General features: G+C 34.7%; 1 protein-coding gene and 1 long non-coding RNA gene across 3 annotated transcripts in view; one reads left to right on the plus strand and one right to left on the minus strand.

Moving 5' to 3' along the window:
* The window catches only part of LOC139696661 (uncharacterized), a 23,966-nt gene continuing 5,045 nt past the window's right edge, over positions 1-18,921 (plus strand). Inside the window, exons 1-3 of one of the 2 annotated variants that reach the window (XR_011702635.1) lie at positions 1-103; positions 266-351; positions 1,560-1,786. This is a non-coding gene — a long non-coding RNA (uncharacterized lncRNA). Of the gene's footprint in view, positions 104-265; positions 352-1,559; positions 1,787-18,921 lie in introns of those variants that run through there. The other variant, XR_011702634.1, reaches the window with a different exon arrangement.
* Positions 4,849-17,423, minus strand: LOC139696469 (prion-like-(Q/N-rich) domain-bearing protein 25). Its single transcript, XM_071595253.1, has 6 exons — positions 17,375-17,423; positions 15,718-15,855; positions 13,332-13,457; positions 12,399-12,539; positions 9,569-9,727; positions 4,849-6,254 (listed from the first exon to the last, which is right to left on the minus strand). The coding sequence occupies exons 1-6, from the start codon at positions 17,421-17,423 to the stop codon at positions 6,166-6,168; spliced, it is 702 nt and encodes a 233-aa protein (XP_071451354.1). The 3' UTR covers positions 4,849-6,165.

An 18,921-nucleotide genomic window follows, 5' to 3' on the forward strand; every position in this document is an offset into this window, starting at 1 on the left:
TGGCGCTCCCTGAAGGTTGTTAAATCGTTCAAAGTTGGTGCACCCTAGTTAAATATAAATTTAAATAATAGCTGTACGAAAGCAGTGCTGCAGCGGGGGCAAGGTAATACACATTATCTGAAAATTAATTGTAGGTATTCGTTACTAATTATGGAACAAACACGTTGTTAATGATATTTTTTTTGCTTCTACAACGATACGGTGTTTAAACAAAAGAGAGAAATTTATAACGTTATACTCTCACCATTTTTCGTTCAATTGGCAGAAATTGGATCGGAGGCATGCTTGGTCATATCCTATGACGCATTCAGGACATCGGTCTGCGTCATAAATGCAGGGTCGAATAACCATGTAAGTATGGTATAAAAACAGACTACCTCATTTATTAAATCCAAAATTAACTTCAAATCTCAAGAGTACAATCCATGAGGAAATATTTGCATAGTTTTAATCAGCAGTGGGGAAAATGAGCCCAAATGGTCTGGTCGGTACTCTATTTTTATAGCCGTCGTCGGGGGTAGTGTTATCGCCTGCTATCCCAGAGGTCGAGGTTTGATTCCCTCCTTGGTCTGCTTTCTGCCAACCAGAAATATGATTCTTGTGATTGGCCTTGTTCGTACTTCATTGAAAAAGGCCAAAATTGACTGTTTTTTGGCCGTTATTAAGTAAATAAATCCCTTGAAGCCACAACTCCCCCATTAAAAATGCCTGTGAACTATGTGGTTATGTCGACCATGACGGCAAGGGGATGTCGGGAATCCCTGCTAGGCAGGCTTTAGTGTTTATGAAACTTTGAAATAGCTCTTGATGGAAGCAGCTGTAAACATTTTAGCCATGGACCAACTCCAACCACAGAACTTGCTACAATTAGTTTTGAAGTGATTACTACATTTAAAAAACGGATCTACGTCATTGATACCGTGTGTCATTGGTGGGTACTTAATATAAAATCTTTAATTCTTAAAGGAACTGACTTTTCTAATTCAGTGTCTGAATTGGAAAAAGAAAGGATCACTAACATTTTTGATCTGCCGCACCCCCTAAAATTCTTTAGAGATATCCTTCTTCACTGTGGCAAACGCAAATGGGGTGCTTCCATTGGTTTTGGGGAAAGAAAATTCAAAACTGAAGGCCAAGTCAGAGCATCTCCACATGTTTACAAATAGTGATGCAGCAGTGAATTATCTTCCATTTAGTTGTTGCTAACATAAATATCCAAAAGCCCCATGTTTGATTTACTCATTATATCCAAATATTTTTGGAGAAAAAGCAATGTTGACTTTTAAACTAACCTTAAAGAATGACACTCCCCTTCTTTTATTTTAGCATTTTCAACATCTCCCACAAGCATTTTTCAACGTCTCTGATTTGAAAAATTGAATGTTCATCCAGCAAAATATGTCCTCAGGCATGTTGTGACTGGAGGCTATCCATCGGTGGGGAAATATAAAAATGTATAGAAATTCCTGTTTTGAATTGCGACTCTTGATATAATTCATGACAGCCTGAATGTCATTAATACTCTTCCTGATGATGACCCCTATATTTCTTTTTTGAAGGATTTCTTGGGAAATGTCCTTCCTGGGAGTTCATCAGTGGGAGAAGGGAAATTCACCCTCTTTCCTAAGATGAATGGAAAGATGTACCCACTTTAACTGTGATTCATTCATGGTTAAAACCATTTGTATGTTCATACCAATCAGGATGTACCAGCTGCCTGTGCTTGGACCCAAAAATAAAACAGATTTTTCATTCTTGAGTGAAATTGACAAGCTATTTCATAATAATATGACATACTTTCACATTTGAATAAATTCCTTGAGTTCTCCTGGAAATACTCATTTTACTGGCGAGTGACCGCTATGAACATCTATTTCTCCGTCTGTGCCTGACTATGATTAGCTCTCTTCCTCTAATTGCCATTTTGTTTTGTTTTCACTGTCCCTACCTCCTTCTCTTCGCCTATTCTCCATTTAATTGCTTTCAGTGCAGCAATATCCCTATCTGTCACATGCTTAGTCATGTTACAGATAGGTATACTTGTCACTTAAGTTTTTTTTTTAAATTGTTGTTCATGAGGTCCATAGTAGATTAATTACTTAATTTTTCTGCTGCATTAGCAGACCTTTGTAATGACTGCCAAAACAATGAACCTTTTGCAACACTAAAGACCATGACTCTCGCCTCTGAAGCATCAACTTTTCTCCTGGCAGTGAATGGGCTTGTCCATCAAATGGGAAAAGTGCAATTTTCTCTTATACCTTTCTAATTGGTTCAGACATGTGATGAAATATGCTCATTAACTACTCAGGGCTACAAAGCGAAGGCAGAAATAATGCTAATTGCCGAATGAGAGTAAAAAAGAAACTTTACACTTCCACAATAGAGATATGGGTCTTAATTTCAGGAGAAATGATTTTCAATCACTTTAAATCCAATAGCAGGCTTGGAATTGTTCGATATTCCACTACAAAAATCTTTCAGACCGTGATAACAACCATCAATCTCTTTGTTCCAATGATTTAGTAATAGCTCATTAGATGTTAACCAATCAAGTGTCTTTAATTGTTTCATCAAATTGTTTGAGAATGATACTTTATGTTCTTGCATTCAGGGCTCTTGTTATACAGCAACTTGTATATATGCTGTGCATAAATAAAAGTTGATCAGTACATATATGAAAGTTGAAAGTACATGTTTACAAAAGATCATATTCGCATAACTTCAAAAGAGTAATTTAGTACCCACTCAACCCTTAGTACTCTCATGTAGTTTTGGAAATGAAAGATCTTCAAATTCCATATATAGGTTAAATGGATCCTCTTTTTATGTTTACTTTCAGTTCTCTTCCCTAGAGGTAGAGAGATTGCATGTGTCAATAAATTTGGTTAAATATTGCAATTAGGTTTGATAGTCTTAAAAAATCCTTCCTATTTGCTAGCAGGACCTGCCCAATTGGGAAAGTAGACTTAGGCATGATTTGTTAACCTCCTTATGGTTCACTGACAACATTCTTACTCTAGAAGAATAAATGAAATGTCATTTAGATCATGGGGTTGAGATGGACTCTTGGTGCTCCCTCGAAGATTGCTTCAGAATGCTATTCCCACCTTTTTAAAGGGAGACTCTTACATATGTCTCAATAGAATCCAAGAAATCTATATTTTGGATCAGGGATTGCCAACCTGTTTTTGTCCTGGCTCCATCAATTTATGAGCTGTTGGCTCTGGCTATGCACCCCAATTTATCATGTTGCAAAAGCAGTATTGTTCAATAAATGCAAGTGGCATCATCCAATACTCAAGAGGGGCCAGCAAATTTCTCAAGCCCTTTTTTTGTCTGGAAAATCACACCTAAAACTCTGTTGTTTGTGGAGTATAGCTTTTGAATCCATACCTTTGATTTAGGAACTGAGCTGGATTTTATCCATTCAATATTTATATATTATATTTTATTTTCTCTCTATTTATACTCAATGATGAGATAGAAAAGTCATTGAGGGCATTGCAAACAAATTAGGCCATATGGTTGGACAACATTCCTGCGGAACTACTGAAATGTCTAGGAAAACGTGGTAGGAATAATCTTTATGTACTAATTCGTAGAATTTATGAGAAAGGAACTTTGCCTAAATTCTTAGTGAGATCAATGCTAGTTCCTATTCCAAAAAAGGTAAAGACCACATAATTTGAGGACTACGGAACAATAAGTTTGTTTTCACACGCAGCTAAAGTGGTCCTCTGGATCATCAATAACCGGATGGAGAGCAGAGCAAATGGGTACTTAGTAGATGATCAGTTAGTGTTTGGTTAAGGTGCGTGTGATGCCATTTCAGTAATGAGATAACTAATCAAGAGGAATATAGAATACAATCTGAACGTATTTGCTTGTTTCTTAGATTTCAACAAGGCATTTGATAGAGTGAATTTTGAAAAACTAATGAATATATTGCAGAAAATTGGAATAGATAGGAGGGATTGGAGGCAATCTGTACATGTCTCAGGCTGCTCAGGTGGTAGTGGGGGATGGAGATTAAGGATGGGCAGCGTTAGTAAGAGGTTGAAGGTAGGGTTGCCCATTATCACCCGTCCTGTTCAATGTATATGTGGAAGAAATGATTACAGAGGTATGGGAAGAACTGGAAATAGGAATGAAAGTCTGTGGGGAATTTATAAAATCAATTAGGTTTGTTGATGATCAGGTTGAAGTTTGTCAGTCACTCAAGGGATTACAAGCATTGCTGAGCACATGGGAAATTCAGTGAAAAAGGTATGGAATGAGAATAAATGGAAATAAAGCAAAGGTTAGATGGTTTTCCAGAAAGAGGAAGGCTAAGTTAATCCTTAAAATAAGAGGTCAAAACCTCGAGTAGGTTTAACAGTTTACGTATCTTGGAAGTGTTTTGGACCAAAATGGTCAAAGTAGTGCGGACATGAGGAGAAGAATAGTGTTAGAAAAAGAAGCTTTCACAAGAAGGAGGGAATTAATGGGAGGGAAATCAAGTAAGGATGTTAAGAAAGGCTTGTTAAAACTTTGAAATGGAGCCTAGTCATGTACAGCATGGAAACATAGTCATTGAAGCAGCAGGATAGGCATGTTGGAGGTTTTTGAAATGTTGGTGTGGAGAAGGATAGAGAAGGTGAATTTGACAGAAATGAAAACAAATGAGGAGGTGCTAATAATGGTGGGGGAGAAGAGGGTATTGCTGAGAGAAGTTTCAGAAAATTCAGCTAAATCTAGCTTAATTCTTGCACTTGTTCATCCAAAAATAATGTTACCCCTAAAATAAATCCAATTTGTTAAGCTGAATGAAACTCATCACTTTGTAGAAAATCTTATTTATTTTATTGCAATAATTCTGTACATTTCAGAGAAAATTTTAACATAAAACATTGTCATTTGACTGCACAAATCATGTACTTGTGCACTGAGCAGGATTGGGTAGAAGGTAGTTATTTTTTTGGCATTCTGTTCTAGAAGTTACACTTTTTTTCTGAGGCTGTGATTAACTACATTGTCAAGAGGCTAGATTGAAATTCTGGACAGCTATATTTGTTGCTGCATTTATTATTGCCTTATATCACAAGGCTCAAGATAAATTTATAGTTAAAGTAAAGCCCTTCACTATCAACCAGGGCTGCTGTGGAAAGATTAATTCCAAGAAGCAAGTGGGCCATTATTGACATCAAATTCTCTCGTACGGCAGTTGTAAGCCAGTGTGTGTGTGTGCCCAAAGGAAATTAAATAAAAATGTTTGAATGCATTACCTCATTTTTCAATTAGTGCTTCTATCATTTCTGCCCAACGACAACCAACAGGCAAAAGTTCTTACCATGGAAATCTTACAGGATTTCACTTTGAGAGTACGATTCAGCAGCATCTTGCTTTCATTTCTTGTAATTAATTCTTATATTCACAGAGCAGTTACTTTAAGAATAATGCATGCTACATCTTGGGTTCATGTATTAAGTTTGTAGTTGCTACATTCAATAATACTGCTCAGATGCTATCTGGGATTCAGTTGTACTCTAGTTTGTGCGTCATCATTTGAGAACTTCACTGGATGTAATTAATTGAAATTAGCCGTAAAGTCCCCTCTCCCTTAAATGAGTTGAAACTAAATTGTTACGTACTCGAAACAATTTTAGAAATGCTTTTAAATAATAATATTAGTATCGCTCTTCAATAATAAATTTTCTTATATTGTGCAATATTTTTATGATTTTTTTTCATGATTCGGGCATGAATTTTTAGTCTCTCCAGTGTACCTAATTTTTATTTTTCCAATAGAGTAGCTGCTACATTTTAGGGCCAGTTAACTGAAATTAATAGAAAAAAATTTTGGCAGCTTACCACACCCTGTCATTAAGTGATGTTAATCAGAGTATGCATGAAATGAATTTCTGCTATCATGGGCCACAAACAAATTTCACCAAAAGGCTTGTTTCACTTTGTGTGGTGACATGAAAAGCTTGGATAGTCAAAAGGAACTTTAAGGCCGTTAAAATCATAATTACACCATTGGAGGTACTAAATGTTAAGTTTTCTTGGATGAATAATCATTCAAGGAACACAAAAATGTAACATGAAAATTCATCCATTATCATTCATTCCCGCTCACACACTGAAGCATTAAAAAAGCACAACTTGAACTAAGGTGGAGCATTAAGATAAGAAAAATCTTGCAAACAAGGCCATCACAAATGTAATCAATAATGGTTGAACTGACTCAGCTCCTCCTCCAGTGCCAGGATCTGAAAATGTAATACAGTGACTATTTTAGAAATAATGATACCACAAGCTAAATTTAAAAGAAAAACAAAATATATCTCAACGAAATTACAAAGACAATTTGAAATATTGTTTCCAAGTAATGCAGGCTAGGCATTATACCTGTACAATAAAAATAATTACTATTTTACCGCCAGTGACGTGTATGATCAACTCCAAAAGAAGGTACCACATTATTTCATCATTAAGTTACTTCAATGGCAGTCTTAGAGGACTGTGGAATTTTAAGTTTATCTAATAATTTTTACCATAGTTGTTCAAGCTTCAAAATAATCAGCAATGTTGTTTTTTTGACAATTTGTTAAATGCCTAATGAACTTGTAATAAAAGCTTTAATAAGGCTTTGTTTCTAAAGGACTGCATTGAAAATTTAGCCAATTTAGTTGAATAATGTGGAGGAATTAAGTATCCACTGGAGAGATTTGTACTTCTCTTGACTTATTTCTTTGATTAATGAGCTATTGTAGCATTTTTCCCAGAACTATGCTCTGATGAAGGTAAGAAAATTATTAGTTAAGATCACTTCACTGACTGCAGTATTATAATGCTAACATGTAGAAAAATGGTAAATTTCACCTCATTCTTAAGAATTCGTTTTTGTAATAATGTTATCGCAACCCAATGTTAAGAAAGCTCCTTAAAATTTAAGTATAAATCTGCAAATTCAAACCATAATACACTGACATAATTTATTGGCATAAAATTGCATTCAGAAAGAATTCTCAATGGCAAAATACATATTTTACTAAAATTTAAGCAAGAAAATGCATTTGTTGCTATAATTTATTCAACCAGTGATGGACACGGACATATAATAAAACCTGGAAACTGCAGGGTCAGGTGTCTGTCAGACTAGTGACTTGTAATTCTAGGACCGTGTGAATTTTAGGAAAGTTAAAAATCATAAAGCAAGGGATGGAAGTACGAGGTCTGTAAATTAAGTAATGAGACTGATTTTTTAAATAATTTTTTCATTAAATAGAATTACAATTTTATATTGTCACCCTCAAAATAACTTCCTTCTGAAGCCACACATTGCTGGAGATGGTTCTTCCACTCCTCATAGCAGTGCTGGAACTCGGGTACTGGAATAGACTTCAGCTGGTTGGTTACAGCCGTTTGAATGTTTTCGACTGTCCCAAAATGAGTTAGTTCCCTTGAGATGGTTTTTTCAACTTCAGGAAGATATAAAAGTCACAAGGACTCAAGTCAGGTATATAAGGAGACTGAGGACCACCTGAATGTTTTTACTGGCCAAAAACTACTGGTCCTTTTGGTCTTGCAAAAGGTTTTTTGGAACCATTTTTTCGCAGATTTTTCTCATTCCCAATTCATTGGTCAAAATCTGATAAACGGTAGTGTGATTCAAATTCAACTCTTTTCCCCAAACATTCTGACTGTCAACCAACGATCTGAATGCACAAGATCCTGGATTCTGTCGACATTTTCATCAGTTCTTGAATATGAAGGCCTTCCGCTTCGTGGTTCATCTTCAATCGACTCTCTTCCTTCTGAAAATGCCTTAAACCACCAAGGTACCTGATGATGCCGCAAGTCGGTGAAACGCGTCGTGCCGTATAATAAAATCTGTGGAAAAGTACGAGTCTTTCTTTCTATTTCAATAATGGATATCAATTACTTCCACGAAGTGAAGCCTGAAACAATAGAATATAATGAAATGAATTTAATGGGGTTCTTATGTAATTGAATGGAAGATAAAAGTTGAAGTTGGGGGCATAAATGGCCACAGTTCACCTATTAAGGAAATGTTTTAGAAGCAGTTGGGCAAAGTAGTGAGGACATTGAAAGAAGAATTGCAATAGGTAAAGGAGCTTTTATACAGAGGGGAAGCTGTTGATGGGAATCTTCTGTAAAGATATAAAGAAAAGACTAATGAAATTTTAATGTGGAGCATAACATTGCCCCTGACGATGATAAGCTTAGGCAGGAGGCTTTAGAAATGCAGTGTGTGGAGAAAAATGTTTAAAAGAAGTTATCAGAAAGGAAAAGAAATGAAGTGTATCCCTGGACATGGTAGAGGAATCAAAAGAGTTGTTGGGAGAAATTCTAAGAAGGCCGGTCAAGTTTATGTAGGAGATTATGAGAGGTAATAGCAATGTGAAGACAGTAATAGAGGAAAGAATGCTGGGCAAGTAATATAAATGAAGGAAATAATAGGCATTTTGAATGAAAGGGAGGTAGACAGAATGCAGATTCAATGTTGAGTATGAAATATGATGAAGAGTTTATTTTAATATGTAGTATGGTATTCAAGGGTATTTGATGCCATGTCAGGCAATTCTTTGAAGTGAAGTAGTTCATATTGCCTGGATCCACTGCAAACCTACTTAATCCAGTGGGCTACTTCTGAAAAAAATTGATGAACCTTGACTGTTGATTTTTCTACATGATGAGGTGGAAACGAATTAATCTTTAATGTGATTTTTTGGAAGGGTATATAGAATGAACTCTTGAATCAAGGAGTTGATGAAGAAAACAATGAGTGAGTAGGTAAAATTTGCATGCAAGACTATTTTGTGGCATACTGTCAGAAAGACGGTCATTTGAGTCTTGTTTCATTATCTGTCATCATTTTTAATTATCCACTGGCATTTATTCCTCAATGCCCTCAGATAATTGTCCCTACAAAAGTAGTGACAATTATCTTTATTATTATTATTATTTTATTTATCACATGCATCATAGCATTGGTATAATATTCCAGTATCTTAATGTTTATCATTGCAGTCTGTGAGAGTTGCGAATTTTTTGTATTTTTGCCTTTGTTTTAGCCTTTGCTCAAGTTGTTCATTTTATGAAGTAGGTGATTGTTAAAGTGTTACTTTAAAGAGTACAGGTAATTATAGTGGTGTTTCTTGATTGTATTAGTAAACCATAAACACAGTAATCAACCCAAAGGTCAGTTTGGTAGGTGAGGTGGTAGAGTTTACCCTGAACTAAGCCCAATGGCATGTGAAATTCACACATCAGGGTAGGGGGGCCAGTTCCTTTCCCTGTGCTGGTTATTGTTTCCCAGGAAGATCTGGTGCCCAAAAAATCACACAACTTGGGTGGAGCCACAGGTGCCCAGAGAGGCTTGCCCGGAAATTGAATCCGGGTCCTCTGGTCAGTAGTCCAACGCTCTACCTCTGGACTACCGCGACCCACGGTATTAGTAAATATAATCAATAAATTTAACTGGTCAAGCTAATTCAGCAATTGAGTTACTCTTAAATTGTCAAAAGTATGCAAAAGCTAGAAGAAAGCTTATTCTCACCTGTCTGCCCCTCGCTTAGGCATTTTTGATTGTCAGCAGTTGCAATGAGGTTTCCCTTGCATTTGCATACACCATCAGTGCAGGCAACATGTTCGATTCCCATGCTATGGACCAGGAAACAATCTCCATCAACTCCAGTCCCACATCGATCACCCAAAACTAAGGGATATTGAAAAGAATTTATATTACAAGCCGTTTAATTCAACATTAAAACATATTTGAAGGAACTTTTCTTTTGTGTAGCAGATTCTATTGAAATCATTGTTTTAAATTGGTTCTTTTGTTGGTGGAAAACTTTTGCTTACATTTGAATGAAATACAGAGCAATTCAAATATTTGCCCTTACATGAAATCTTTTACAACCTTGTCTGGTCTCTCATGGAATAGCATCATCAAGTTTATATAATAAATTTGAAACTCCAATAGCCGTAAACAGTTTTAAAACTGTTTACGGCTATTGGAGTTTCAAATTTATTATATATTACTAGCCGTAAGAGCTCATTTCTATCAATATCATCAAGTTTGCCAATTATTCATCATTGAAACGTATTTATTAAAGTTATATTTTTGGTGAGGTGTGTTGAAAAAAATTACCTTCAATGTCTTTTGCAAATCGCATTAGCTTTCAAATGGCATTACCTGCAGTGATTTTTGGAAAATAAAATAATTAGTGAAAGAATGACAATGTTCCTCCATACGAGCAATGCAATTCTCAATGAAATGCATTGTTTTGAGGCATGAATATCTTCTTTATTGTTTGGTAGCATTATTAAACCTTAACATCTTCTTAAAGAGGACAGTATAAGATACTATGGATTTGAAAAAAATAGTAACCAGGTGGGGATGGCTGAAAAGGGGATCACCTAATGCTGATTGTGTGGCTCACTTCAGATTCATCTTTTCATATCGTTGTTGCATCATGCTTAAGATTTCCACTTGTTTCAATTGCACAATTGTGAGACAAAACATGAAATAAATGCGATGATATCTGAGTGTCTGTTCTCTTTACTCTAGAAACCCATATTGGTGTGCAACTTCGACTGCAGTCCAGCTGACCATCTATTTGATTTATCTGGTCCTCATTTGTCCCTTTTTGATCCTAGCTTTTAATCTCAAAAACCCTAGAATATTGTAGAGAATCACTTTTGACTAATTTATATTGCGAAAGCACTTTGATTTAATGGGAAAGGTTTTTTGTAATGCATGTACATATCTACAAATAGTTTTTCAAAATGACTTCTCCTTCATTCTATAATTTTGGAATACATTTTTGTAAAATGAAACTATCAAGGGGTACAAAAATAAGTTGTAATAAAAATATTTTATTAGATGTTCCCATCATAACTGCTCAAGAATTCAGGCAGACAGAAAAGGAAGAGTTTTTATGGGCCCATTTATAGCCTTAATGAGGGAGGAATATGGTCATAAGGCTTCGTCAGATCAGTGTTGATACTCATCTAAAAAAATTTCAAAAGCAGCTGAATGTGAGGAGTTTTATTACTATAAGTTTCACTTAACATGTGGCAAAGATATTTCTTTGGAACACTTATCAACAAAATGATAGAGAAGAGAGCAAAAGATTATATAGGAGAAATACAAAGCGGGTTTAGAAAGGAGGTGGGTAAGTATGAGGCCAAATGCTAAGCATATAGGCGTTACTAAAAAGTCAATGATGTTGTGCTTCACACGAAACAAATCAGCCATGGGCTTTATAATTTTCCCAGAAACAAAAATTAGTGATTCCACCTGTTCTCTTCCCAGTTTCACGGCTCAGTTCACCCTGTGGAAAAACCTGTCTCATATGCATCTGCCTGTGTAAATAATATTGCTTGAGTTAAGATGGGTGCTCATTTAATGAAGAAGTTGATGTCTATTCATTTTCAAAAAGAAAGTTTAAAACACTATTCTAAGGCCAAGGTTTTCAATTACCGCATTTGCCCATGCATAGGATGTCCTGGCGTAAAGGACACATCCCCTTTTTTCATAAATGTTTAAATAAATACTATTTTCCATGAATTTCCATAATGATATATTGTACTAATTTTAGTATTATTTATGTCTGTACCAATGCAACTAGGGAAAATTGTAGCTAGGTGCCTTTTCATCACCAATCATAAAACCCAGAAATTCATCTCAAGAGCTAAAAGAAATCTCACTTGAAACCTCCTCTTTAGAAATTGACTCTTATTATTACAAATTGTCCTCTGTGCCATTTAGCACATTAATAATTTTATATTTCTTGAATTATTTTACCACTCTTTACAAATGTTCTATCTGAATCCATTTTTCTTTAATACTTCCTCACTGAGAGTGAAAGAAATACACCGAAAAACTTTTTATTGGTACGAAACAGAAAAATATTATTGGAAGAATTTTTCAAAAGCACTCTTTTACAAAATATGAAATGCAATAGAATGCTAAAATATGTACATTAATGTAGACCAGATGTTTTAAACACAAATTTCAACTCATGATTTCAATTGCCGGTGCAATAGATGCATTCTCATATTTTTAAGGTAAAAAAGTGCATCCTATATCCTGGTGAATACAGAACATCATCATCAGTGAAGAATGCAGATGAGTTTATCCTCTATACCGCTTCACATTCTTTATTTTATGTAAATTAATGCTAAAAAAAATTTTTTACCCTTCACCTGGCAATAACTTTGTAAGTAAAAAGTAATGAGAAAGAATGCTATTATGAATCATTTCTTCAAAGTGATATCTGGAACCAACCACTTCATTTAAACATTTATTTTCAATTTTACATTAGCATTTTCAACCTCCCAATCCATAGCAGATGAGTGTATCTATACATAGTTGTACTCACGTAAATTTTTCATGCATTCATGATTTTTGAAGTGATAACCGTCTTGACATACACATTTTCCATTGGAGCATTTGCTTCCAGAACCAAAGGTCTCGGTGCACTGAATATCTTCTTCACACGGGTCCTGATATTTACCAGCCACTGAAATAAAGAAAATAGTTTAAACTGTGCCTCTCTACCCCTGATACATTCAGCCTTAACTCAGGGACACATGTCATCTTTTTGAGACATTGTATTTGAAGTGACAATGTCAAGAGCTTGTTGTTCCTGGATTTCTCTATCTGCTAAAATTCTAATTGGGTGGATAGGTTTAGGACAAGAACAAGTTCTGTTTAAACTGATGGAACATACAAAGTGTTTCTGTAAAAGTTTTCCCACAAAATGTAACCCACAAAGAGAATTAGAGTCCAAAAGGAAATTGTTTTATTTAATTTTAGTTTAAGTATAAATTTCACTTGTTTACCCTTTGCGTTAAAGTCTTTTTTGGTCATAAAGAGAGAACAAAACAAATCCGGTTTAACTCGGAACGAATATTATTAAAATTATCTTCATCAACACAGCTGAAATAAATTCTTAGTCTAGAACATAGAGTAATCTTAGAGGGGAAAAATCTGAAACTTCTGTTTGTGTGTCTATGCTAATGTGAATCTATAACATATTTGTTTCACTACTAATACTATTGTAGGTTTATTGCTTTTTCAACATGATAATACATTTCACTTTATTAGTTGTACCCATTGAAAAACTGAACAAGAAAGAAAAAAGATTGATAGTTATTTTCAAGAAAATCAACAAGGATTTTTTTACTAAACAAATTTGAAGCAATGGTAATTTATAGCTTGCGACTGGCTAGAAAAATCTTTTTTGAAATAAATACCTTCCCACGGCCTAAATTAAACACTGTCCAAGACAGTGATAAATTTAACTCCTCACCTGGTAGACATTTGTCATTTGAAGGTTTTGGTACCAGTCCAGTTTTGCAGGCACATCGGCTATCCTGACACACACTATTCTGCCCTCCAATGCACTCCTCAGTAGCAGAACAAGAATCTGAAAGAACTGATAGAAGACAACCACACTGTAATTAAGTAATCATTGAGTCTTTGTTACTTGTTCTGTTAGTGCATGAAATTGTTTACCAGTTGATACACATTTGAAGAGCATATGTTTCTGTAACTATTTAATTTGCATTTGAAAGAGTAAGCAAGTTTAGTCTTGTGCTAATTATTGATGTAATATATTAATAATTAGAATAATGGTAATATTTATTTGCTTTGTAGACATTATATCATGATACAGTCAAAATGCAAGTGCATAGTGCACTAATATGCTCTCTAATATTCCACAGTTGATTTTGGCATTATGGAATACTGGTTAACACTAGTTGATATAAGATTTGGTGGTTTTCTGGCATATTAACTGTAAATTACTCTCATGTCTCCATTTTGGCCTTATGGAGAATGAAAACCTTCACATTAGGGAAGACCAAAGGGGAATGTATTGAGCTTCCAAGGCACACATCAAGTGGGACCACATGTGTGTGTTTATGCATATAATAAAAATTCCTGCATAATTCATAGGTATGTAAGACATAATGAGAACACAATATGTTTTTTTTTTAATGTTAAGCCCACCAAAGAATGAGAAAAATCACTAGCTGCAGATGTAGCTGCTTCTGATTAAGTGAAATATACACATTATCATCATAGATTCAGAACCTGAACAGAATCTTGTGTCAGCTCAACCAAAGGAATGATTGGGGCAAGTAGGCTTAGCTGCATACTCTCAGGTTTCACTACTTATCCTAGTTTAAGGCAAAAAAAATTTCCAGGAATCCAGATGTGATCTCCCAGTTGAATTTGATTCAAAGTTTCAGAAGCTGCTAAAGCAATTTCCTACTTGGATTGCTTTTTCCTGAAGTAGGTAAGGTGATATCAGGAAAGGAGTTACCCCTTCACAGCATCTTTCAAAATTTGTAAAAATTAATAAATATTCTAACATTATTAGTGTGGCATAGTTTGTTAATCAGTTGGCTGGTCAATGATAAAAAATGTTTTATTTCAAAATTTGTAGTGTCTATATTAGTGTACATGAATTTAAAATGAAATATGAAAAAGTTCATAACTTTTACAAGTACGTGTAGATGTCCTGAAAAAACCATCAGAAAAACAGTTAAATTTCATCGTGAGTAGTGTGTGTAAATGGAGAAGAAAATGAAAAATTAGTTGACCTTTAAATTCTCAAACTATTGATGGAGAAAACTCTGTCCAATTGCAACCTGGATTTGTTCTCATTTGCAGTGATTCACTTGTTTTTTAGACAAAACATGGAGTAAAGAAAATTAATGAATTTTATATTGTGTATCAAGGCTCAGAATTAGAGAAAAAAGGCAAAAATACAGATAGACAATATTGTGAATATATTCATGAATAGTGAGTGGAGAGTTGAGGAGCCTCTAACACTGATCCATCTTCTACACTTTCCTAATGCCAGCCTAAATACGTGTGTTTATGTAACAACATTTCTTGGGTTAAATAACATAGTATGGAGACTTGACCATATTCATGGAGCTGCAACATGCAATTGCAAGCAAAAATGAAGTGATTTGTGAACTCATCACGCTTCAACCAAATATCCTATCATCAGGGTGATAACTTTGAGGGAAGGGGGGAGGTTATGCTTGAGGTAAGATTTAACCCACAAAACAAGCAAACCCTGTCAAAAGTGCACAAGAAAATTAGTGGAAAAAATACCTTTATAAGTTTCTTACTGACATCATATCATCATTTATTAAACTGAAGATACTTTTTAATTTAATGGTTAAATATGAATCCAAAAGTTAAAGCAAGAGAATTGTAATTTAAATGAAAAATTGTGAACCTCAAAAAAATTGTTCAGTCAGCATATTCGCAGAATGAAGATAAATAGTGTAACACAGAGCTGTGGTAGTAGATTTTGGTGTTAAGAGGCAGGGAAATTGAACATAATATAATAGCCATCTTTGACACTGACTAGACCAAGGCATTTGACTCCCTCCCTCAGCAGTTAATATTGAATGTCAGCGGTTCTTGGCGATGTACAAGGGATCTAACTTTGGAGATTGGATGAGTCCGCTGTCCCCCTCTCACCTCCAAATGTCACCTAATTAACTTATATATAATGATTTATTATCTATCTGAATCCCTGGACCCATTCAATATGTGAACAGGATTTGTTGATTCTTCACTGTTCATCAGCATAGTCTTAAGATTTTGGTGAAAGTAATTTTTTGTATCAAGTAGATTATTATCATCTTAGCATAAGGCATATTATGACTTACGTTTTTGTTTCCAACATTTGTTATTAATATACAAAGCATTAGGTGTACATGTGCAGATTAAGTCTTTGCAATACACAGTGTCTCCCAAAGGATTTTTGCACTGCCAGTCCTCCTCACAACCACCACCATATGTTGACTCTGAAAAACAAAAATGCATCATTTTAATTCTTGAAATAAAATGCAAATATGCCATAACTTTAAAAAAGTTTGAGAAGGTATTTTACATTACACTTATTGATGGAGGAAGAGGAATTCAAATATCCATTGACTTTTATTTGCTATCCATAACCAATCAAACACTTTAATTTGTCAATTTCATTGAAATAGTGTCGGCTTTTGTGGTCACTTTTTTTTCATTATGATAGGTTTCCCTCAAGGAGGATATCTAACTTTGAAATATTTAATTTGGATTACAGTTGGTAGGAGAAATTTTAAGCATATCAGTATACTCATAATATCCATTTAGATGGTGAATTTAAAAACTGAACTCCAAGTTCAACAAAGTCTCAGCTGTTCAAAATTTGAAATACATCACTATGTTTGTGTGAATTTTATTAGTTTCAATGATAATAATTTCTTCTATTGTGTGGTACCTAAAAATAGGTTTTCCAATAAAATCTTTCTGGTTAAAAAATACACGTTTAGGTTTTAGTAATCATTTTTCACTATGATTATATATTGATCTCTTTAATTATGTGTTTTTCTTGGAAGAAGCTATCATGTTATCATAATTATTTTTCTTTTAGTGCTATCAGGATGCATACTGAGTAATGAAGAAGGAAACCTTTGTAACCAGTTAATAGTGCTGAAATAAGTCTGGAGTTATAGTTTCAGTAGTGAGCATTTGCACAGTGTGTTCTTTGGTGAACAAGTATTATTTAAATTCTTTTTTCATAAACATTGGCTGAAATAATACAATACAAAGCCTGCATAGGATTTCTCCTAAACCCTACCCCATTCCTCGTGAGGAAATGAAATGGCATATCCCCGAAACTCAAAAGCCTAAATTTTTAAGGACAACAACGTCTTAAATATCTCATGGAATGCAGCATGCAAGCTTTCCTGTCTTGCCATTTACTGTGTGGTTAATTGCTCTCTTTATAACATGAGGAATAAATATATAGGTTCCTATTAGGATTGAAATAAGTGTTTTAAAATAGAGCCAAAGTTATGCACTCAATAAACATTTTTTCAATCCAGATTAACTTGCAATCCAATTTTCTATCATTTTTTATAATTTAGTTTTTCATTGTATGTTTTATGCCTCAAACTCCTTTTGATATTTTTTTTATTTGGGGAGGCAAAAATATAGTCTCTTGAAATAATAATATAATTTGAATCTATATCACACTTCCTTATTTTATGAAAAGTGATAATGCTTCACAGATTAATCAGCATTCCAATGCCCAAAACTGCCTTTGAGCGAGAACTCACCACCATCAAGTTCACTGCAGAGCGGAATGGCTTCAACGGCGACCTCATTGATTCTCTATTAAAGAAAAAACTGAGAAAAAGTGCCGTGGAGCTCCACACAACCCTCCTGCCATGCTCCAATAACCCCGCGGTAAATGGTGTAAAATCCCCTTCTCAAACTCTTTGTCATATAGAATTGCCAACATTCTACCCAAGGATAAATTCCGTGTTTCATTCTACACACCTTTCTCTATATCCAAAGCACTCTGCTTAAACAAAGACAAATTTGACATCGATAAACAGTGTGGTGTTTATGAATTAAAGTGCCAATGTAATGCAACTTATGTGGGGCAGACTGGACGAAATTTCTCCACACGCATCAAGGACCATCGGAAATGTTATACGTTAGGCAACACCACATCCATCTTTGCGACCCACCTCTTGGAGAAGAACCATTCCCCTGACTTTGAATTTAAACCGTTGCACAAATTCCATAAAAGCAAGAAATTGGACGCTCTCGAGAGTTTAGAAATTATCTAACGGATAAACCAGAAGACAGAACTCCATTTCAGTTCCTCTCTTGCCCCTCCCCACTTTTGTCCATTAACTTTCCTTAGTGCCCTTTATGACGACACCTCCCCCCCCCCTCCTCCCCACGAAGAGTGAGCTGCCGCACTTCGGGGATTCCATTGGTTTTTCCTGCCTTTCTCTTCATGACAAACACCCCCTTCCCCCCCGCTCTTTCCTCCCCTGCCACCCTTCTTGTAGCTTGGTATATATATTCCTTCCCTTTGTTCTTTTCCTCACCTGGTGATGATACAGTGTATCAAAACCATGGTCGAAATAAAGTTTTAATAGTGGAAAATTGCAACAAAGTTTTTATTATTCTTATTTTATGTCGTTAGGTGGCAGTAATTTGGAAAAAAAAGTGAATTTTAATAGTTTTTCAGCTAAGAGACTCAAATGTATGAAGAATTATGCAATTTAATTAATAATTAATTGGAGTAACATTTGATAAGTTATGGGACTAAAATTTTTAGTGTAAAAATTATTAAATGACTGCAAATGGGTTCACTTATTCTCTTTGTAAAAGTTAATTTGAAAAATTCAAATAGTATGCACTCAACTTCTGCTCCAGCCTAAGTAGAAGCGTATCCCAGAATCCTCCATCCACTCCATTTGGTCAAAAATATTTTATTCCTTTCCTTTCTTATTCCATATTTCTTTACTGTCTTATTTATTACATTTCTTTATTACCATATTTCCCAGCCCATAACATGCACCCTGATTTTTCCGGTTAGATTTAAAGTTAGAGTTAAATGCAATATAGTATTGTATGACAAAATTCTCTCCTAAGATCATATGAGGTTATTATTTTTGTAACTATATATGCACTGCTTAGTTTCTGTTATTGATATTATAAAAAATTGTATTAAAAGCCACCATTTTCTATGCCTTTACGACAAACTCATACTACATAAGGTTGAATGTCTGTATGCTCCAAGTTTCTCAGGAGAGTCATAATTTATGTATGTATTAGCCAAGGGGCAACATTCCTGTTAGCCCAAGGCATATTTTGTTTTGCAGTAGTACCACATGTGGGCAGTATATAACTAACCGAACTATATTGTGTAAATTTGCAATTTTTTCTAAAATTATTGGAAGTAATTTCAACTAAATATGAAAACTCAGTTTCAACAAAATGTTAAAATTTTGTTTCTACTGACTCTAAACAGTGACATTGTCAAAATTATGACGAAGGCAACCATTTTCTATGCCTGGTGCTGTAAA

This window comes from Hetaerina americana, unplaced genomic scaffold (assembly GCF_022747635.1).
Source record: "Hetaerina americana unplaced genomic scaffold, ioHetAmer1.1.p SCAF_7, whole genome shotgun sequence".
NCBI classification, from domain to species: domain Eukaryota; kingdom Metazoa; phylum Arthropoda; class Insecta; order Odonata; family Calopterygidae; genus Hetaerina; species Hetaerina americana.

Bases quoted from the DNA above. Each gene is read 5' to 3' on its own strand.
- LOC139696469 (XM_071595253.1), bottom strand. From the start codon at position 17,423: ATGTCAAATTTGTCTTTGTTTAAGCAGAGTGCTTTGGATATAGAGAAA. The intron at 13,458-15,717 runs GTAAGTCATAAT...GTCTTCTATCAG, and splicing joins CAAATGTTGGAAACAAAAAC to TTCTTTCAGATTCTTGTTCT. The intron at 6,255-9,568 runs GTGAGAATAAGC...TTACATTTTCAG, and splicing joins CCTAAGCGAGGGGCAGACAG to ATCCTGGCACTGGAGGAGGA.